This window comes from Lithobates pipiens, unplaced genomic scaffold (genome assembly GCF_037356315.1).
Source record: "Lithobates pipiens isolate NorthernLeopardFrog02 unplaced genomic scaffold, aLitPip1_a1.2 Scaffold_23, whole genome shotgun sequence".
Lineage (NCBI taxonomy): Eukaryota > Metazoa > Chordata > Amphibia > Anura > Ranidae > Lithobates > Lithobates pipiens.
Genome location: NW_027507785.1, coordinates 291466847 through 291484108, shown reverse-complemented (window position 1 = coordinate 291484108; position 17262 = coordinate 291466847). Strand labels below are relative to the sequence as shown.

Here is a 17262-nt window from a genome sequence, read left to right as displayed (position 1 = left end):
GAACCATTTATAACATATCCCACGGCCAACTTTTTCACTCTGAAGATCTGTTGCATTTATAAAGCACACTCACTATCCATATTTGCCCATGTGCTTGGTCAGCCGATTTAAATCGGATGCCGCTGCCCTGGTGTCTGGGTTTCTAATTCTTCAAATAGGAAATGTAGGTGTCAGTTTTGTTACTATTGGTTTTAAATTCTCAGCATCTTTCAATGGCGAACTGCCCCCATCAAATCGCTGTTGGATCCTCTATAAACCTCACTGCACTGGATCCAACTTGCTAACTATACATTGCAAACCTTTATTTGCATATTTTATTGATTTTTTTTATATAAAAAAAAAAAAAAAAATATATATATATATATATATATATATATATAGAGTTTTTTTTTTTTTTTTTTTAAAGCAAACAAAGAAAAAGTGCCACTTTGTATAATATATGTAAGTAAGCAGACACAATGCAACTCGTATACATATAAGAACTAGATCAGTCAGCACATAGTTGCAATGATCACATGACATGTAACACAACCACAGTACCAAGAATGTCTTGGCATTTGCACACAGACATATGCCCCTTCCATTCCATTTTCTATTTAAAGCCTATTGCTGGTTTGAACTGGCCGGTCTTCGCCATGACAGAGAAATCAGCGTCTTAAAATGCACCTTGATGCCCACATAAATCATTGATTAATAGAACATTGTAAACTGGTTGTTGTGCGTCTGACACATTTCAGGGCACAAAATCTACTGAGCAGATAAAAGACTCGATTTTCCTAATCAGCAGCTTGCAGCAGGCATCTGGTTGTGTGGGCACAGTCAGGCCCTGGCATGCTGGAAGCATGCCACACCTAAAGTATTACAGAGCTGCTGCCTGCAAAGAACTGTGCTGTGCAATCGCTCCCAGTAACCCCAGCTGGGAAAACCACGCGGTTAGGCGGCTATGGGAAAATAAATCTGTCCGCATTACAAAAAGTCCCATTCGCCAAATGATATGGAGTTTTATAGTGCCAGCATGTTCCATAGCGCTGTACAAAGTGGGAACACAAAAGAGCTCTAATGATGTGCTGCCATAGAGCCGTCATTTCTAACCAGGGTTCCCTTTCTCTGGGGGCTCCATGGTCTGTGAATGATCGACCTTCTATTAATGGTGACTGTGTGGCTCCGGGACCGACATCACTTGGCAGAACCAAAAGCATGACACTCTTTTTTGAGTTGTCTGTGAGGGAAGCTTTGTAACCACCAATGCAGGAGGGGGGGGGGGGCGATCACCAATGTATGGGGGGGTGGTTGTCTTCCCACCGACCACCAATGTAAGGGGGGGCGGCTGTCTACCTACCGACCACCAATGTATGGGGGGGGCGGCTGTCTTCCCACCGACCACCAATGTATGGGGGGGGCGGCTGTCTTCCCACCGACCACCAATGTATGGGGGGGGGGCGGCTGTCTTCCCACCGACCACCAATGTAAGGGGGGGCAGCTGTCTTCTCACCGACCACCAATGTATGGGGCGGCGGCTGTCTTCCCACCGACCGCCAATGTATGGGGGGGGCGGCTGTCTTCCCACCGACCACCAATGTATGGGGGGGGGGCGGCTGTCTTCCCACCGACCACCAATGTATGGGGGGGGGGCGGCTGTCTTCCCACCGACCACCAATGTATGGGGGGGCGGCTGTCTTCCCACGACCACCAATGTATGGGGGGGGCGGCTGTCTTCCCACCGACCACCAATGTATGGGGGGGGCGGCTGTCTTCCCACCGACCACCAATGTATGGGGGGGGCGGCTGTCTTCCCACCGACCACCAATGTATGGGGGGGCGGCTGTCTTCCCACTGATCACCAATGTAAGAGGGGGGGGGGCTGTCTTCCCACCAACCACCAATGTAAGGGGGGGCGGCTGTCTTCCCACCGACCACCAATGTAAGAGGGGGGGGGGCTGTCTTCCCACCGACCACCAATGTAAGAGGGGGGGGGGCTGTCTTCCCACCGACCACCAATGTATGGGGGGCGGCTGTCTTCCCACCGACCGCCAATGTATGGAGGGGGGCGGCTGTCTTCCCACCGACCACCAATGTATGGGGGGGGCTGTCTTCCCACCGACCACCAATGTAAGGGGTGGATGTCTTCCCACCGACCACCAATGTAAGGGGTGGATGTCTTCCCACCGACCACCAATGTAAGGGGTGGATGTCTTCCCACCGACCACCAATGTAAGGGGTGGATGTCTTCCCACCGACCACCAATGTATGGGGGGGGCTGTCTTCCCACCGACCACCAATGTAAGGGGTGGATGTCTTCCCACCGACCACCAATGTAAGGGGTGGATGTCTTCCCACCGACCACCAATGTAAGGGGTGGATGTCTTCCCACCGACCACCAATGTAAGGGGTGGATGTCTTCCCACCGACCACCAATGTATGGGGGGGGCTGTCTTCCCACCGACCACCAATGTATGGGGGGGGCTGTCTTCCCACCGACCACCAATGTAAGGGGGGGGGGGCTGTCTTCCCACCGACCACCAATGTAAGGGGGGGGGGCGGCTGTCTTCCCACTGACCACCAATGTAAGGGGGGCAGCTGTCTTCCCACCGACCACCAATGTAAGGGGGGGGTGTCTTCCCACCGATCACCAATGTAAGAGGGGGGGGGGCGGCTGTCTTCCCACCGACCACCAATGTAAGGGGGGGTGTCTTCCCACCGACCACCAATGTAAGGGGAGGTGTCTTCCCACTGACCACCAATGTAAGGGGAGGGGGATAATGTAAAGTCATTTTCTAGCAAAGTGCTGATTTTCACATGTAGGAGAGAAATGTCGGGATTGGGCTGGGTGGGAACAGTAAGGATCTTACTAAACTGGTATTAGTGAGCCCCCCAAAAAATAGGGGTCCCTCTGGGGTGAAAAGACTTCCACAGACCCCCAGAAACAATGTGAAAGATCAACATCCGTGAACATCATACAGACTCCCAATCCCAAATATGAACATATACAATCTGCAAACCAACATGGAAGCCGTCCAATCAGCATTCCTCTATAGGATGAAATGTGGTTGCTATCAGTAATCTCCATAGTACATGAGGTGTAATGTGGGGAGGGAAGGGGTGACAGTGGCGGGTAGGTGGGGGAGGGGGTGACAGTGGCGGGTGGGTAGGGGAAGGGGGTGACAGTGGCGGGTGGGTAGGGGAAGGGGGTGACAGTGGTAGGTAGGTGGGTGGGGGAAGGGGTGACAGTGGCAGGTGGGTGGGGGAAGGGGTGACAGTGGCAGGTGGGTGGGGGAAGGGGTGACAGTGGCAGGTGGGTGGGGGAAGGGGTGACAGTGGTAGTTAGGTGGGGGAAGGGGTGACAGTGGTAGGTAGGTGGGTGGGGGAAGGGGGTGACAGTGGCAGGTAGGTGGGTGGGGGAAGGGGGTGACAGTGGCAGGTAGGTGGGTGGGGGAAGGGGTGACAGTGGCAGGTAGGGGGGGGGAAGGGGTGACAGTGGCAGGTGGGTGGGTGGGGGAAGGTGGTGACAGTGGCAGGTAGGTGGGGGAAGGGGTGACAGTGGCAGGTAGGTGGGGGAAGTGGGTGACAGTGGTAGGTAGGTGGGGGAAGGGGGTGACAGTGGCAGGTAGGTGGGGGAAGGGGTGACAGTGGCAGGTAGGTGGGGGAAGTGGGTGACAGTGGTAGGTAGGTGGGGGAAGGGGGTGACAGTGGCAGGTAGGTGGGGGAAGGGGTGACAGTGGTAGGTAGGTGGGTGGGGGAAGGGGGTGACAGTGGCAGGTAGGTGGAGGAAGGGGTGACAGTGGTAGGTAGGTGGGTGGGGGAAGGTGGTGACAGTGGCAGGTAGGTGGGGGAAGGGGGTGACAGTGGCAGGTAGGTGGGGGAAGGGGATGACAGTGGCAGGTATGTGGGGGAAGGGGGTGACAGTGGCAGGTAGGTGGAGGAAGGGGTGACAGTGGCAAGTAGGTGGGTGGGGGAAGGGGTGACATTGGCAGGTAGGTGGGGGAAGGGGTGACAGTGGCAGGTAGGTGGGTGGGGGGAAGGGGTGACAGTGGCAGGTAGGTGGGGGAAGGGGGTGACAGTAGCAGGTAGGTTGAGGAAGGGGTGACAGTGGTAGGTAGGTGGGTGGGGGAAGGTGGTGACAGTGGAAGGTAGGTGGGGGAAGGGAGTGACAGTGGCAGGTAGGTGGAGGAAGGGGTGACAGTGGTAGGTAGGTGGGGGAAGGGGGTGACAGTGGCAGGTAGGTGGGGGAAGGGGGTGACAGTGGCAGGTAGGTGGAGGAAGGGGTGACAGTGGCAGGCAGGTGGGGGAAGGGGGTGGCAGGTAGGTGGGGGAAGGGGGTGACAGTGGCAGGTAGGTGGAGGAAGGGGTGACAGTGGCAGGTAGGTGGGGGAAGGGGTGACAGTGGAAGGTAGGTGGGGGAAGGGGTGACAGTGGAAGGTAGGTGGGGGAAGGGGGTGACAGTAGCAGGTAGGTTGAGGAAGGGGTGACAGTGGCAGGTAGGTGGGTGGGGGAAGGGATGGTAGGTAGGTGGCCGGTTACCTCCTTCCTCCGGCTGGCTGCTCCAGGTCTGGTGACCAGGGCGGTCTCATTGAGCACTACAGCGATGTCTTCTACGAAGGGAGCGTCGGGCATGGAGCTGTCCGCCTCCAGCTCGATGACCTGCAGCCCCAGCTTGTCTCGGAGGACCCGGGTGTAGAGCTCGTGTTCTCGGCGGGCTCTGGCGGTGTCCACCTCTCCGCTGTCCGCGGTGCGCAGCGCCTGCTGGCGCAGGGAGTCGGGGATGGAGCGCACTATGGCGTGTGTGCACCTGCCGAGCACGGAGGCGACCTGAGCGGACATGCTGGACGGAGTGGCTCGGGGACACGTCGGGCGGCGGCTGCTCTGGCTGGACTCTGATCAATGAGCCGCCCGCATCCCTCAATGTAAAGCGGTCCCCGGCGCACAGATGTAATGCACATTCCAATTGGCCACTTATCGGTGCTGTTTGATTGGATGCTGCGCAGTCCCGGCTGATAATCCGTGCTGGTGCTGAGGCTAGGGCAACATTTCATTCATACAGAGGATGTCCCTGCCAGGACCGAGTACACCGACACCATCCCTGTCCTCATACCGTCATACGGGCTTCATGGGCTGCAGCTTTGCAGACATGTCTGCCCCCCGATTTTATGCTTTTCACCAACCCAATGTCCTCTGCTTAGTTTTATTTCTTTTTTTTGCTTGATTATATGTCTTATATGGTATCTTGAGTCCTTATTTTATGTTTTTTACTCACATGTGTTTTTTTATTACATGTCTCCTTTCTTTGTGTCCTGATTTTAGTTTTTCTTTACTCGCTAATATTGTGTCCTGATCTTATGTTTAGTGACTAGCTGATATCTGGTGTACTCATTTTATATCCTTTTATGTTTTGTGTAGTTGTTTATTTTATACTCATTTATGTCTGATTTTATACTTATTTATGTCTTGTGTACTCATGTTATACTCATTTATATCTTTAGTTGTTTTATGCTCATTTATGTCCTATGTACTCATTTTATGCTCATTTATGTCCTATGTACTCATTTTATGCTCATTTATGTCCTATGTACTCATTTTATGCTCATTTATGTCCTGTGTCCCATTTTTGTTTTACTCAATTATCTCCTCTGTACTAATTTTATACTCATTTATGTCCTGATTTTATACTTATTTATGTCTTGTGTACTCATTTTATGCTCATGTACCGCATTACCCTGAAAATAAGCCCAGGTTTTATATTAATTTTGGCAACAAAAGACACAGTAGGGCTTATTTTCAGGGTAGGTCTTACCATGTAATGTGCCGTCTTCTCTCTCCCCCTCTCCCCCTGCCTGACAGGAATCCCCATTGTGAACTGAGTTAAAATGCTTGTAAAATCCTATAATCCCCTCTATTACAGTAGTATATAATATACAATGTGTGTGTTTCTGTAATATAATTGTGCCAAATACCTTCGTTTATAGCGCTGCTCTGCGCTTCTGTGACCCGCCGGAGCTCACTACCCCGCATTTATATTACAGAAACACACACATTGTACATTATATACTACTGTAATAGAGTGGATTATAGGATTTTACAAGCATGTTAAACTAGGGATTATTTTGGGGTAGGGCTTATATTGCAGCCCTCCTGGAAAATAACACTAGGTCCTATTTTCAGGGTAGGTCTATTTAAGACCTAACATTATTTTCCAGGAGGGCTGCAATATAAATCCTACCCCAAAAATAATCCCTAGTTTAAAATGCTTATAAAATCCTATAATCCACTCTATTACAGTAATATATAATGTACAATGTGTGTGTTTCTGTAATATAAATGCGGGGTAGTGAGCTCCAGCGGGTCACAGAAGCGCAGAGCAGCGCTATAAACAAAGGTATTTGGCACAATTATATTACAGAAACACACACATTGTATATTATATACTACTGTAGTAGAGTGGATTATAGGATTTTACAAGCATTTTAAACTAGGGCTTATTTTTGGGGTAGGGCTTATATTGCAGCCTTCCTGGAAAATAATGCTAGGTCTTATTTTCAGGGTAGGTCTTAGCCCTTGTACACATGGTCGGAGATTCCGACAACCAAATCCGTCAGATTTTGTCCGAAACTGTTGCATACACACGGTCGGACAAAGTTGTCGGAAAATCCGACGTGATGACGTTATTTCGTTACGACGGGACTACGCTCACGCTAGTAGCCAATAGCTTTGGTGTAGGAATTTGATCTGAGCATGCGTGGCACTTTGTCCGATCGGAATTCTCTACACATGATCGGAGTATGTCCGATCGGAGCATTTTGTTGGAAAATTTTACCAACAAGTTGGAAAACTTGGTCCGTCGGATACACCGACGGAAACAGTCCGATGTAGACCACACACAGTCGGAATATCCGACAAAACGGTCCGATCGGACACATTCCGTCGGAATCTCCGACCGCGTGTATAAGGGCTTATTTTCGGGGAAACACAGTATGTCCTGTGTCGCATTGGAGTCGCAGAAAAAAAAGGTCCAGGGACTTTTTTTGCCTGCGCTGGAATCGGATTGCATGGGTGTCCGATTCCTGTCCGAATCCACATTTCACACTGATCTGTGAACCGATCTGGGGGTGTCATTAACATTGTATTGACACCCGCAGTGCTCCGCAGAGGGCAGTGTAAACTGCCTGCGGGAATCACATTGGTTCCCACATCGCTACTGTGTAAACCTAGGCTCAACGGATGGATAAAAAGTTGACCAATAAAACACTCGTGTGAAAGGGGCTTTATACTCATTTGGTGTCTTTTTTTTTCATAGGTGCAAAACGCACTGGAAACGTGGTAAAAAAGAGGCAACAAGTATATGCATTTTTGTGATGAAATAAGCCTTCCTTGTGATAAAAGTAGCCTTCCGGTTGCCTAATGTCTCATCCCCTTTTTTAAGTTTGTGTATTTTGTTTTATGTTTTATGTCCTTATTATATGTTTTACTCCATGGGTAGACTCCATGGGTAGGCAACCTTTTGAGCAGAGTGTTCCCGAAAATATTTTTCGCAGAATCTGAGAGTGACGGCTACATAAAATAAAATGTCAACTTCACACTCTCAATCATGAAAAATACATTTTATAACGTAATTTCTGGAAACAACTTGAATAAAAGTAATATATACTGCGAGGTAAGTCTGGTAAAGTTGAAATGAATATGCCAAATTCCTGTCCTTTCACCCCTCAGATCAGCCCCAATTCCTGCCCGTTCACCCCTCAGATCAGTTCCAATTCCTGCCCCTTCACCCCTCAGATCAGCCCCAATTCCTGCCCCTTCACCCCTCAGATCAGTCCCAATTCCTGCCCCTTCACTCCTTTAGATCAGTCCCAATTCCTGCCCCTTCACCTCTCAGATTAGTCCCAATTCCTGCCCCTTCACCCCTCAGATCAGTCACAATTCCTGTCCCTTCACCCCTCAGATCAGTCCCAATTCCTGTACTTTCACCCCTCAGATCAGTCCTAATTCCTGCCCCTTCACCCCTCAGATCAGTTCCAATTCCTGCCCCTTCACCCCTCAGATCAGTCCCGATTTCTGTCCCTTCACCTCTCAGATTAGTCCCAATTCCTGCCCCTTCACCCCTCAGATCAGTCCCAATTCCTGCCCCTTCACCCCTCAGATCAGTCCCAATTCCTGCCCCTTCACCCCTCAGATCAGTCCCAATTCCTGCCCCTTCACCCCTCAGATCAGTCCCAATTCCTGCCCTTTACCCCTCAGATCAGTCCCAATTCCTGTCCCTTCACCCCTCAGATCAGTCCCAATTCCTGTCCCTTCATCCCTCAGATCAGTCCCAATTCCTGCCCCTTCACCCCTCAGATCAGTCCCAATTCCTGCCCCTTCACCCCTCAGATCAGTCCCAATTCCTGCCCCTTCACCCCTCAGATCAGTCCCAATTCCTGTCCCTTCACCCCTCAGATCAGTCCCAATTCCTGCCCCTTTACCCCTCAGATCAGTCCCAATTCCTGTCCCTTCATCCCTCAGATCAGTCCCAATTCCTGCCCCTTCACCCCTCAGATCAGTCCCAATTCCTGCCCCTTCACCCCTCAGATCAGTCCCAATTTCTGTCCCTTCATCCCTCAGATCAGTCCCAATTCCTGCCCCTTCACCCCTCAGATCAGTCCCAATTCCTGCCCCTTCACCCCTCAGATCAGTCCCAATTCCTGCCCCTTCACCCCTCAGATCAGTCCCAATTCCTGCCCCTTTACCCCTCAGATCAGTCCCAATTCCTGTCCCTTCATCCCTCAGATCAGTCCCAATTCCTGCCCCTTCACCCCTCAGATCAGTCCCAATTCCTGCCCCTTCACCCCTCAGATCAGTCCCAATTCCTGCCCCTTCACCCCTCAGATCAGTCCCAATTCCTGTCCCTTCACCCCTCAGATCAGTCCCAATTCCTGCCCCTTTACCCCTCAGATCAGTCCCAATTCCTGTCCCTTCATCCCTCAGATCAGTCCCAATTCCTGCCCCTTCACCCCTCAGATCAGTCCCAATTCCTGCCCCTTCACCCCTCAGATCAGTCCCAATTTCTGTCCCTTCATCCCTCAGATCAGTCCCAATTCCTGCCCCTTCACCCCTCAGATCAGTCCCAATTCCTGCCCCTTCACCCCTCAGATCAGTCCCAATTCCTGCCCCTTCACCCCTCAGATCAGTCCCAATTCCTGCCCCTTTACCCCTCAGATCAGTCCCAATTCCTGTCCCTTCATCCCTCAGATCAGTCCCAATTCCTGCCCCTTCACCCCTCAGATCAGTCCCAATTCCTGCCCCTTCACCCCTCAGATCAGTCCCAATTCCTGCCCCTTCACCCCTCAGATCAGTCCCAATTCCTGTCCCTTCACCCCTCAGATCAGTCCCAATTCCTGCCCCTTTACCCCTCAGATCAGTCCCAATTCCTGTCCCTTCATCCCTCAGATCAGTCCCAATTCCTGCCCCTTCACCCCTCAGATCAGTCCCAATTCCTGCCCCTTCACCCCTCAGATTAGCCACAATTCCTGCACCAAATAAGTGCTGTAAATGACTGGCTTTGTGAGTACTGTACTTCAAAGCCAGATATACAATATTACTCACAAAGCCAGTCATAAAGCATTATTTATAATGCCAGATATAAAGAGGTACTCACAGAGCCAGTTATTAAGCATTGCTCAGAAAGCCAGATATAATGCATTACTCACAGAGCCAGATGTAAAGGAGTATTGCTTTATATCTGACTTGTGAGTACAATTTTATAAATGGCTTTGTGAGAAATACTTTATATACTTACAAAGCCAGTTATAAAGTATTATTCACAAAGCCATTCATAATAACGTACTCACAAGGCCAGATATAAAGTATTTCTCACAAAGCCAGTTATAATACTGTACTCACAAACCAGATATAAAGTATTTCTCACAAAGCCAGTTATTAAGCATTGCTCACAAAGCCAGATATAAAGTATTTCTCTCAAAGCCAGATATAATGCATTACTCATAGAGCCAGATATAAAGGAGTATTGGCAACGTTTCTTTTCAGAGGCTGACTGGAGCTCAGCTTAAAGTTTTACTAAACCCACAACAGTAAAATCAGTCTGTATATGTAGTAAAGCACGCTTGTTATACTCACTGTGGAACCTAAGGGGTTAATCCTCCGCATTGTGTAAAAAGGCTGTTTGATCCTGTCTTCTCTGATCCTCCCATTCTTTTACTTTCCCCAATCCATTTCCTGATAGCACAGAGCCTTTGGAGTCACTCTACACATGCTCAGTTAGGTGTATATTGCTAAAAAGTTTTTTTTCTTGCGAGGGTGCATGTGATCAGCACAGGGCCAATCAGTCCTTTTCAGATAGAGGGTTAGGGGTCCTGCAGCCTCATAGGGCCATCAGAGGAGAATGAAAACTCCTCCTACAAGCTTTAACCAGACACTGATAGTGTCACAAGACTGCTTTATACATCTGATGAGAAAAAAGGTATTTACCGTATATACTCGAGTATAAGCCGAGATTTTCAGCCTCTTTTTTGAGGCTGAAAGTGCCCCCCTCGGCTTATACTCGAGTCATCGCTGTCTGCCTGCTCGATCAGCGTGTCGAGCAGACAGACAGCGGACATTCTAAAATTCAAAAGCCGCGCCTCCGCCTTCGCCTGTGATAGGCGGAACACTGAATTTCCCAGCAGTCAGTGTTCCGCCTATCACGGACATCCGCTCATCCTCGTACTACGGACGAGGATGAGACGATGTCCGTGATAGGCGGAACACAGGCTGCTGGGAAATTCAGTGTTCCGCCTATCACAGGCGAAGGCGGAGGCGCGGCTTTTGAATTTTAGAATGGCCGCCGAGGCGCCGACGAAGAGCGGCGATCCTGGCAAGGCACGGGACGGAGGCAAGGCACGGCACGACACGGGACGGAGGCAAGGCACGACACGGGACGGAGGCAAGAAGGCAAGGCACGGCACGGGACGGAGGCAAGGCACGGCACGGGACGGAGGCAAGGAGGCAAGGCACGGGACGGAGGCTCGGGACACAGGCTCGGGACACAGGTAGGCTGGACACACACACACACACACACACACACACACACACAGGGATGGATGGATACACACACACACAGGGATGGATGGATGGAGACACACACACACAGGGATGGATGGATGGAGACACACACACACAGGGATGGATGGATGGATGGAGACACACACACACAGGGATGGATGTACACACACACAGGGATGGATGGATGGACACACACACACACAGGGATGGATGGACACACACACACACAGGGATGGATGGACGGACACACAGGGATGGACGGACACACAGGGATGGACGGACACACAGGGATGGACGGACACACACACAGGGATGGACAGGCATGTCTCGGCTTATACACGAGTCAATAAGTTTGCCAGTTTTTTTGGGGGTAAATTGGGGGCCTCGGCTTATATTCGGGTCGGCCTATACTCGAGTATATACGGTAACTGTTTATATTTACTAAAATAATTGCACTTCCATATTCTGTGTATTGTGGGAGACCAGATATAGTGCATGCAGGGTCCTGGCTTTAGTAAGACTTTAAAGCAACTTCTTTTTTAATAGGCATCTAGATCTACATCAGAAAATGCCAGGCAACAAGTATTTTTCTAGACATATGGTGCAACATAAACCCTGCCCCATGTCTTTATCAAGGTGCTGCCTCTTTTACATAGAGGCAGTGGATTCATTCTCAGCCATTACATCGGCTGTCCTTGTACAGGCTGGCCTCCATGCAATTTTCCCTTAAAGGCTTGCTTCCACCCCTGCCGCCCTCAAAACTGCATCATCCAAAAGGTGTTCTTATTATTTTATTTAATTTGTGTTGCTGATGAAAAAACTGTGTATACAGTGCCTTGCAAAAGTATTCACCCCCCTCCCCCTGGCATTTTTTTTGCGTGTTTTGTTGCCTCACAACCTGGAATTAACATGGATTTAATTTACAGAACATGCCCACAACTTTGAAATTTTTTTATTTTTTATTATTGTGAAGCAAGCAAAAAATAGGACAAAATAACAGAAAAAGTAAATGTGCATAACTATTCACCCTCCTAAAGTCATTACTTTGTAGAGCCACCTTTTGCGGCTATCACAGCTTCAAGTCACTTTGGATATGTCTCTATGAGTCTTGCCACATCTTACCACTGTGATTTTTGCCCATTCCTCCTTGCAATACTGCTCCAGCTCCTTCAAGTTGGATGGTTTGCACTTGTGAACAGCAATCTTTAAGTCTCACCACAGATTTTCTATCGGATTGAGGTCTGGGCTTTGACTAGGCCATTCCAACACATTTACATGTTTCCCCTTAAACCACTCAAGTGTTGCTTTAGCAGTGTGTTTGGGGTCATCGTCCTGCTGGAAGGGGAACCTCCATCCTAGCCTCAAATCACACAGAGCGCTGAAAAACATTCCCACGGCATAATGCTGCCACCACCATGTTTTACAGTGGGGATGGTGTTCTTTGGGTGATGTGATGTGTTGGGTTTGCGCCAGACATAGCGTTTTCTTTGGCCAAAAAGTTACATTTTATTCTCATCAGACCAGAGCACCTTCCTCCATACATTTTGGGAGTTTCTCACATGCCTTTTCGCAAACACAGAACATGCAATTTTGTTTTTTGCTGAAACTAACGGCTTTCTTCTGGCCACTCTGCCATAAAGCCCAACTCTATGGAGCGTACGGCTTATCAAGGCTGGTGCAAGGATTTTTGACACCCTAGGCGAAACCTCATTTTGCCCCCCTGGCTCCACCCCTGACCCCCCGACTCCACCACTGACTCCACCCCTTTGCCTTACCCATGTATATACCACCTATTTAATGAAGTGCCCACCAAATGTGACCTCACCAGTGCCCATCTATGCAGCCTACCAGCACCCATCAATGCAGCCTAACCAGCCCCCATCAAATGCAGCCTCACCAGCCCTCATCAAATGCAGCCTACCAGTGCCCATCAATGATAGTTTGCTTGCTTCCATTCATTCAGGAGTCGGGACACAGACACAGTCCTCCGCCGCCGATGTGCATCTGACATTATGTGCGAACGGAGTGGTGAATGCCTGCTGATGCTGAGACTTAGTTGCTTGCTGCAGAGAGAAGAGAGTGCAAACAACAGTGGCTGGGTACCCTAGGCAGCAGTGGTAGCACCACCCTGCGGCTTATTGTCGTCCTATTTACAGATACGCCAGTCTCTGCTGTGGAACTCTGCAGCTCCTCCAGGGTTACCTTAGGTCTCTGTGCTGCCTCTCTGATTAATGCCCTCCTTGCCCGGTCTGTGAGTTTTGATGTGATGGTGCTCCTAGGGATCATCAAAGATTTGGATATTTTTTTTATACCCTAACCCTGACTTGTACTTCTCAACAACATTGTCCCTTACTTGTTTGGAGAGTTCCTTGGTCTTCATGGCAGTGTTTGGTTAGTGGTGCCACTTGCTTAGGTGTTGCAGCCTCTGGGGCCTTTCAAAAAGGTGTGTATATGTAATGACAGATCATGTGACACTTAAATTGCACACAGGTGGACATCATTTCACTAATTATGTGACTTCTGAAGGTGATTGGTTGCACCGGAGCTTTTTATGGGCTTTATAACAAAGGGGGTGAATACACACACACGACAATTATCAGTTTTTGATTTCTGAAAAATAGCTTTATGTATATATTTTTCTAATTTTACTTCATCAACTTAGACTATTGTGTTCTGATCCATCACATATAATTCAGATAAAAAACCATTGAACTAAAGGCTGTAATGTAACAAAATAGGTAAAAAGACAAGGGGGTGAATACTTTTGCAAGGCACTGTACTTGCAATGCAATACCATGTGAATTTAACTGATTTGGCAAGTCAACAAGTTGTCCATTAAGTTCACTGTTTGGTTAAAGTTTAATTGTTAATATGTAGCTGTAGGGTCAAAGTGTAATACATTCTGCAGTCTAAACATCACCCTTTACACTACATTTATGTAAATATATAGGATACCGTATATACTCGAGTATAAGCCGAGATTTTCAGCCCCTTTTTTTAGGCTGAAAGTGCCCCCCTCGGCTTATACTCGAGTCACCGCCGTCTGCCTACCCGATCAGCGTGTCGTGCAGACAGACGGCGGCCATTCCACTATTCAAAAGCCGCGCCTCCCTGTCTGTGATAGGCGGAACACTCAATTTCCCAGCAGTCAGTGGTCCGCCTATCACGGACATCCGCTCATCCTCATACTACGGACGAGGATGAGAGGATGTCCGTGATAGGCGGAACACTGACTGCTGGGAAATTTAGTGTTCCGCCTATCACAGACGGAGGCGCCGGTTTTGAACAGTGGAATGGCCGCCGTCTGTCACAGACGAGGAGAGGTGCGGCGATCCTGGCATGGCCGCCGTATGTTTTTTAAACATGCAGATCGGTGCAAAATGGCACACAGAGGCTGCAGAAGGACACAGAGGCTGCAGAAGGACAAAGAGGCATGCACAGGACACAGGTAGGCTGCGATGGACACAGGGATGGACACAGTGATGGACACAGGGATGGACACAGGGATGGACACAGTGATGGACACAGGGATGGACACAGGGATGGACACAGGGAGGTATACAGCTGCAGATGGGCATTGTTGACCCTCTTTTCCACTCTTAAGCTGTAACAGTAGCTGCTGCATGTCTCACCCTCGGCTTATACACGAGTCAATAAGTTTTCCCATTTTTTTTTGTGGTAAATTAGGGGCCTCGGCTTATATTCGGATCGCCCTATACTCGAGTATATACGGTACATTTTTTTTTGTTTTGAATAGAGTCCCAGCTGGGGGCACTCACCCCTCTATGGGGGTATTTACTACAACTGAACAAAAAATCTGGTGCAGCTGTGCATGGTGACCAATCAGCTTCTAACTTCATCTTGTTAAATTAAACTTTGACAATTAGCATTTCACATTGAATGCACCTTTGAAATCATCACCAGAAACCACATACGATTTCAAATGTCAGTGCGACTTGGGTGTGGCTTCATGCACAGATATCCAGGACTGGTGCAAGGATTTTGACACCCTAGATGAAACCTAATTTTGCCGCCCCCCTGGCTCTACCCCCTTTCCCCTGCCCATGCATACCCCCCCTTTTTTAATGAAGCACCCATCAATGCAGCCTCACCAGCGCCCATCAATGCAGCCTACCAACACCCATCAATGCAGCCTACCAACACCCATCAATGCAGCCTACCAACGCCCATCAATGCAGCCTACCAACACCCATCAATGCAGCCTACCAACGCCCATCAATGCAGCCTACCAACACCCATCAATGCAGCCTACCAACGCCCATCAATGCAGCCTACCAATGCTCTTCAATGCAGCCTACCAACACCCATCAATGCAGCCTACCAATGCTCTTCAATGCAGCCTACCAGTGCCCATCAATGAATGTTTACTTGCCTCCATTCATTCGGGACCTCTGACACTATGTGCGAACAGGGCCGTTTTTAAGGCAGGGCAAAAGGGGCAGCTGCCCTGGGCCCTGTCATTGTTGTGGGGCCCAAAGCAGCTGCCTCATACTTGCCAACTGTCCAGGTTTAAATTCCCTCGTCCCTTGAGGTTTTAGTCGTGTGCTGTGTCCTGATATCTGAGTGTGAAGTGCTGCTACTAATGCTGCCCAGCTCTGCCCTATTGTTGTGTACAGATGACTCATCTGCAGACCCTGTGTTTACATGTAAATTACTGGCATTCATATGTAAATAGCAGCGACCGACGGCATTGATATGTATATCATGCCCCCCGAGGTCAAATTCACAGTAATCTCTAGCAACCAATCAACAAACAAAAATCATGTGCTGTAACCTCTAGCAACTAATCAGTGAGCGGTAATGATACACTAACCTCTGGCAACCAATCACAATAGTTGCCTGATCTGATTCAGTATACTGATTTTGGGTCTAACTGCTAATTATTGTATGTCTCAGAGAAGGTGGAGAGCTAAACTGCATGGGGGGGGGGCCCCCAAGAAAAGTTTTGCCCTGGGTCCAATCAATATTAAAGACGGCCCTGTGTGCGAAGTTGGCTGCCTGCTGATGCTGAGACTTAGTTGCTTGCTGCAGAGAGAAGAGAGTAGGAACACCAATGGCCCGGCGCCCCCAGGCAGAAGCGCGCCCTAGGCGGCTGCCAGTTTTCCTAGTGGTAGCACCGGCCCTGCAGATATCTATACAAGTCACACCTGAAATCACCAAAAATCAAAATCTCATGACTTGTAAGTCACATCGCTAAGGCTCGGTTCACACCTATGCAGTTTGGTTTTGATCCGTTTCTGCACTGATTTTTGCTGGGAGTTTTTGCACACACGATTTTACCACCATTTGCGTTTTTCATTTTGTATGCTCCTTTTTTTTTCTTGACTAATTTGTTGTTGGGCAGATTAAAGAACGCAAAATCACAGAAAAAACACTACATGCTGCTTTTCTGCAGCATCTCCGTTGGAGTCTATTAAGCAAAAAAAACACTGTTTTGCATTTTAGAAAAGTCCCTGACCCTTTCCCAAAAGCTAAGTGAATATCGCAAATGATTAAGATTAAATTTAAATAAAAAAATCACATAAATAATCACTAATAAATAGATAAATAAATAAATTCATGAAAAAGTCCAAATTAAAGTGACTCCTAAACAAACGTGAAAATGCCAAAACGCCTTTAATAGTGAAAAAAATATAGGTAGTAAATATCCGTGTGAATCCACCACCGATGTGATCACCGTAAAAATTGAAGGCTTACCAGCTAGCAAGCCTTTGTGGCTTGCGACCTAAACCCGGTTGGGGCCTTTAAATTTCAAGGATGTATCAAGTGCCTCTTGTTCAGAATTCCTCTCCCTGGGACACAACACAGCTATTGGAAATCACCTAAACACCCTTTTCCAGCAATGGGAAATATGCAGCCAGCTCACCGAAGCACAAATGTAGACCCCAAAGGCAGTCACGGGAAACCCAAAAGAGAGAAGCTCACCATGGCATAGTACCGTAAACAAATATTGGTTATAATAAAAAGAGTGTCGGGAGGAGTTTGACGTAGTTCCCCAGACGATGTCATTGTATTGACGAAACGTGCGTCGGGAGGAGTTTCACGTGCTGACGTCTCCGCGTACCTGGTCACATTATCATATGAGTAAATCCTATATTTATTAATTTAATATTGGGTTCATACACAGATTTTTTTTGTTTTGTATTTTTAGATACATTTTTTTCTTTATATCTATTTTTGTGTGTATCTCACCTATAGCAGCTGCTTAGTGAT

General features: G+C 48.7%; 1 protein-coding gene across 2 annotated transcripts in view; it reads right to left on the bottom strand.

Annotated features, from left to right (window-relative positions):
• The window catches only part of DDAH1 (dimethylarginine dimethylaminohydrolase 1), a 289072-nt gene that overhangs the window by 154949 nt on the left and 116861 nt on the right, over positions 1 to 17262 (bottom strand). Inside the window, exon 1 of one of the 2 annotated variants that reach the window (XM_077450317.1) lies at positions 4519 to 5018. The exons of the other annotated variant lie outside the window; for it this stretch is intronic. Coding sequence (XP_077306443.1) covers positions 4519 to 4818 — 300 coding nt within the window. The 5' untranslated portion in view covers positions 4819 to 5018. Of the gene's footprint in view, positions 1 to 4518; positions 5019 to 17262 lie in introns of those variants that run through there. 2 annotated transcript variants of the gene reach the window in all.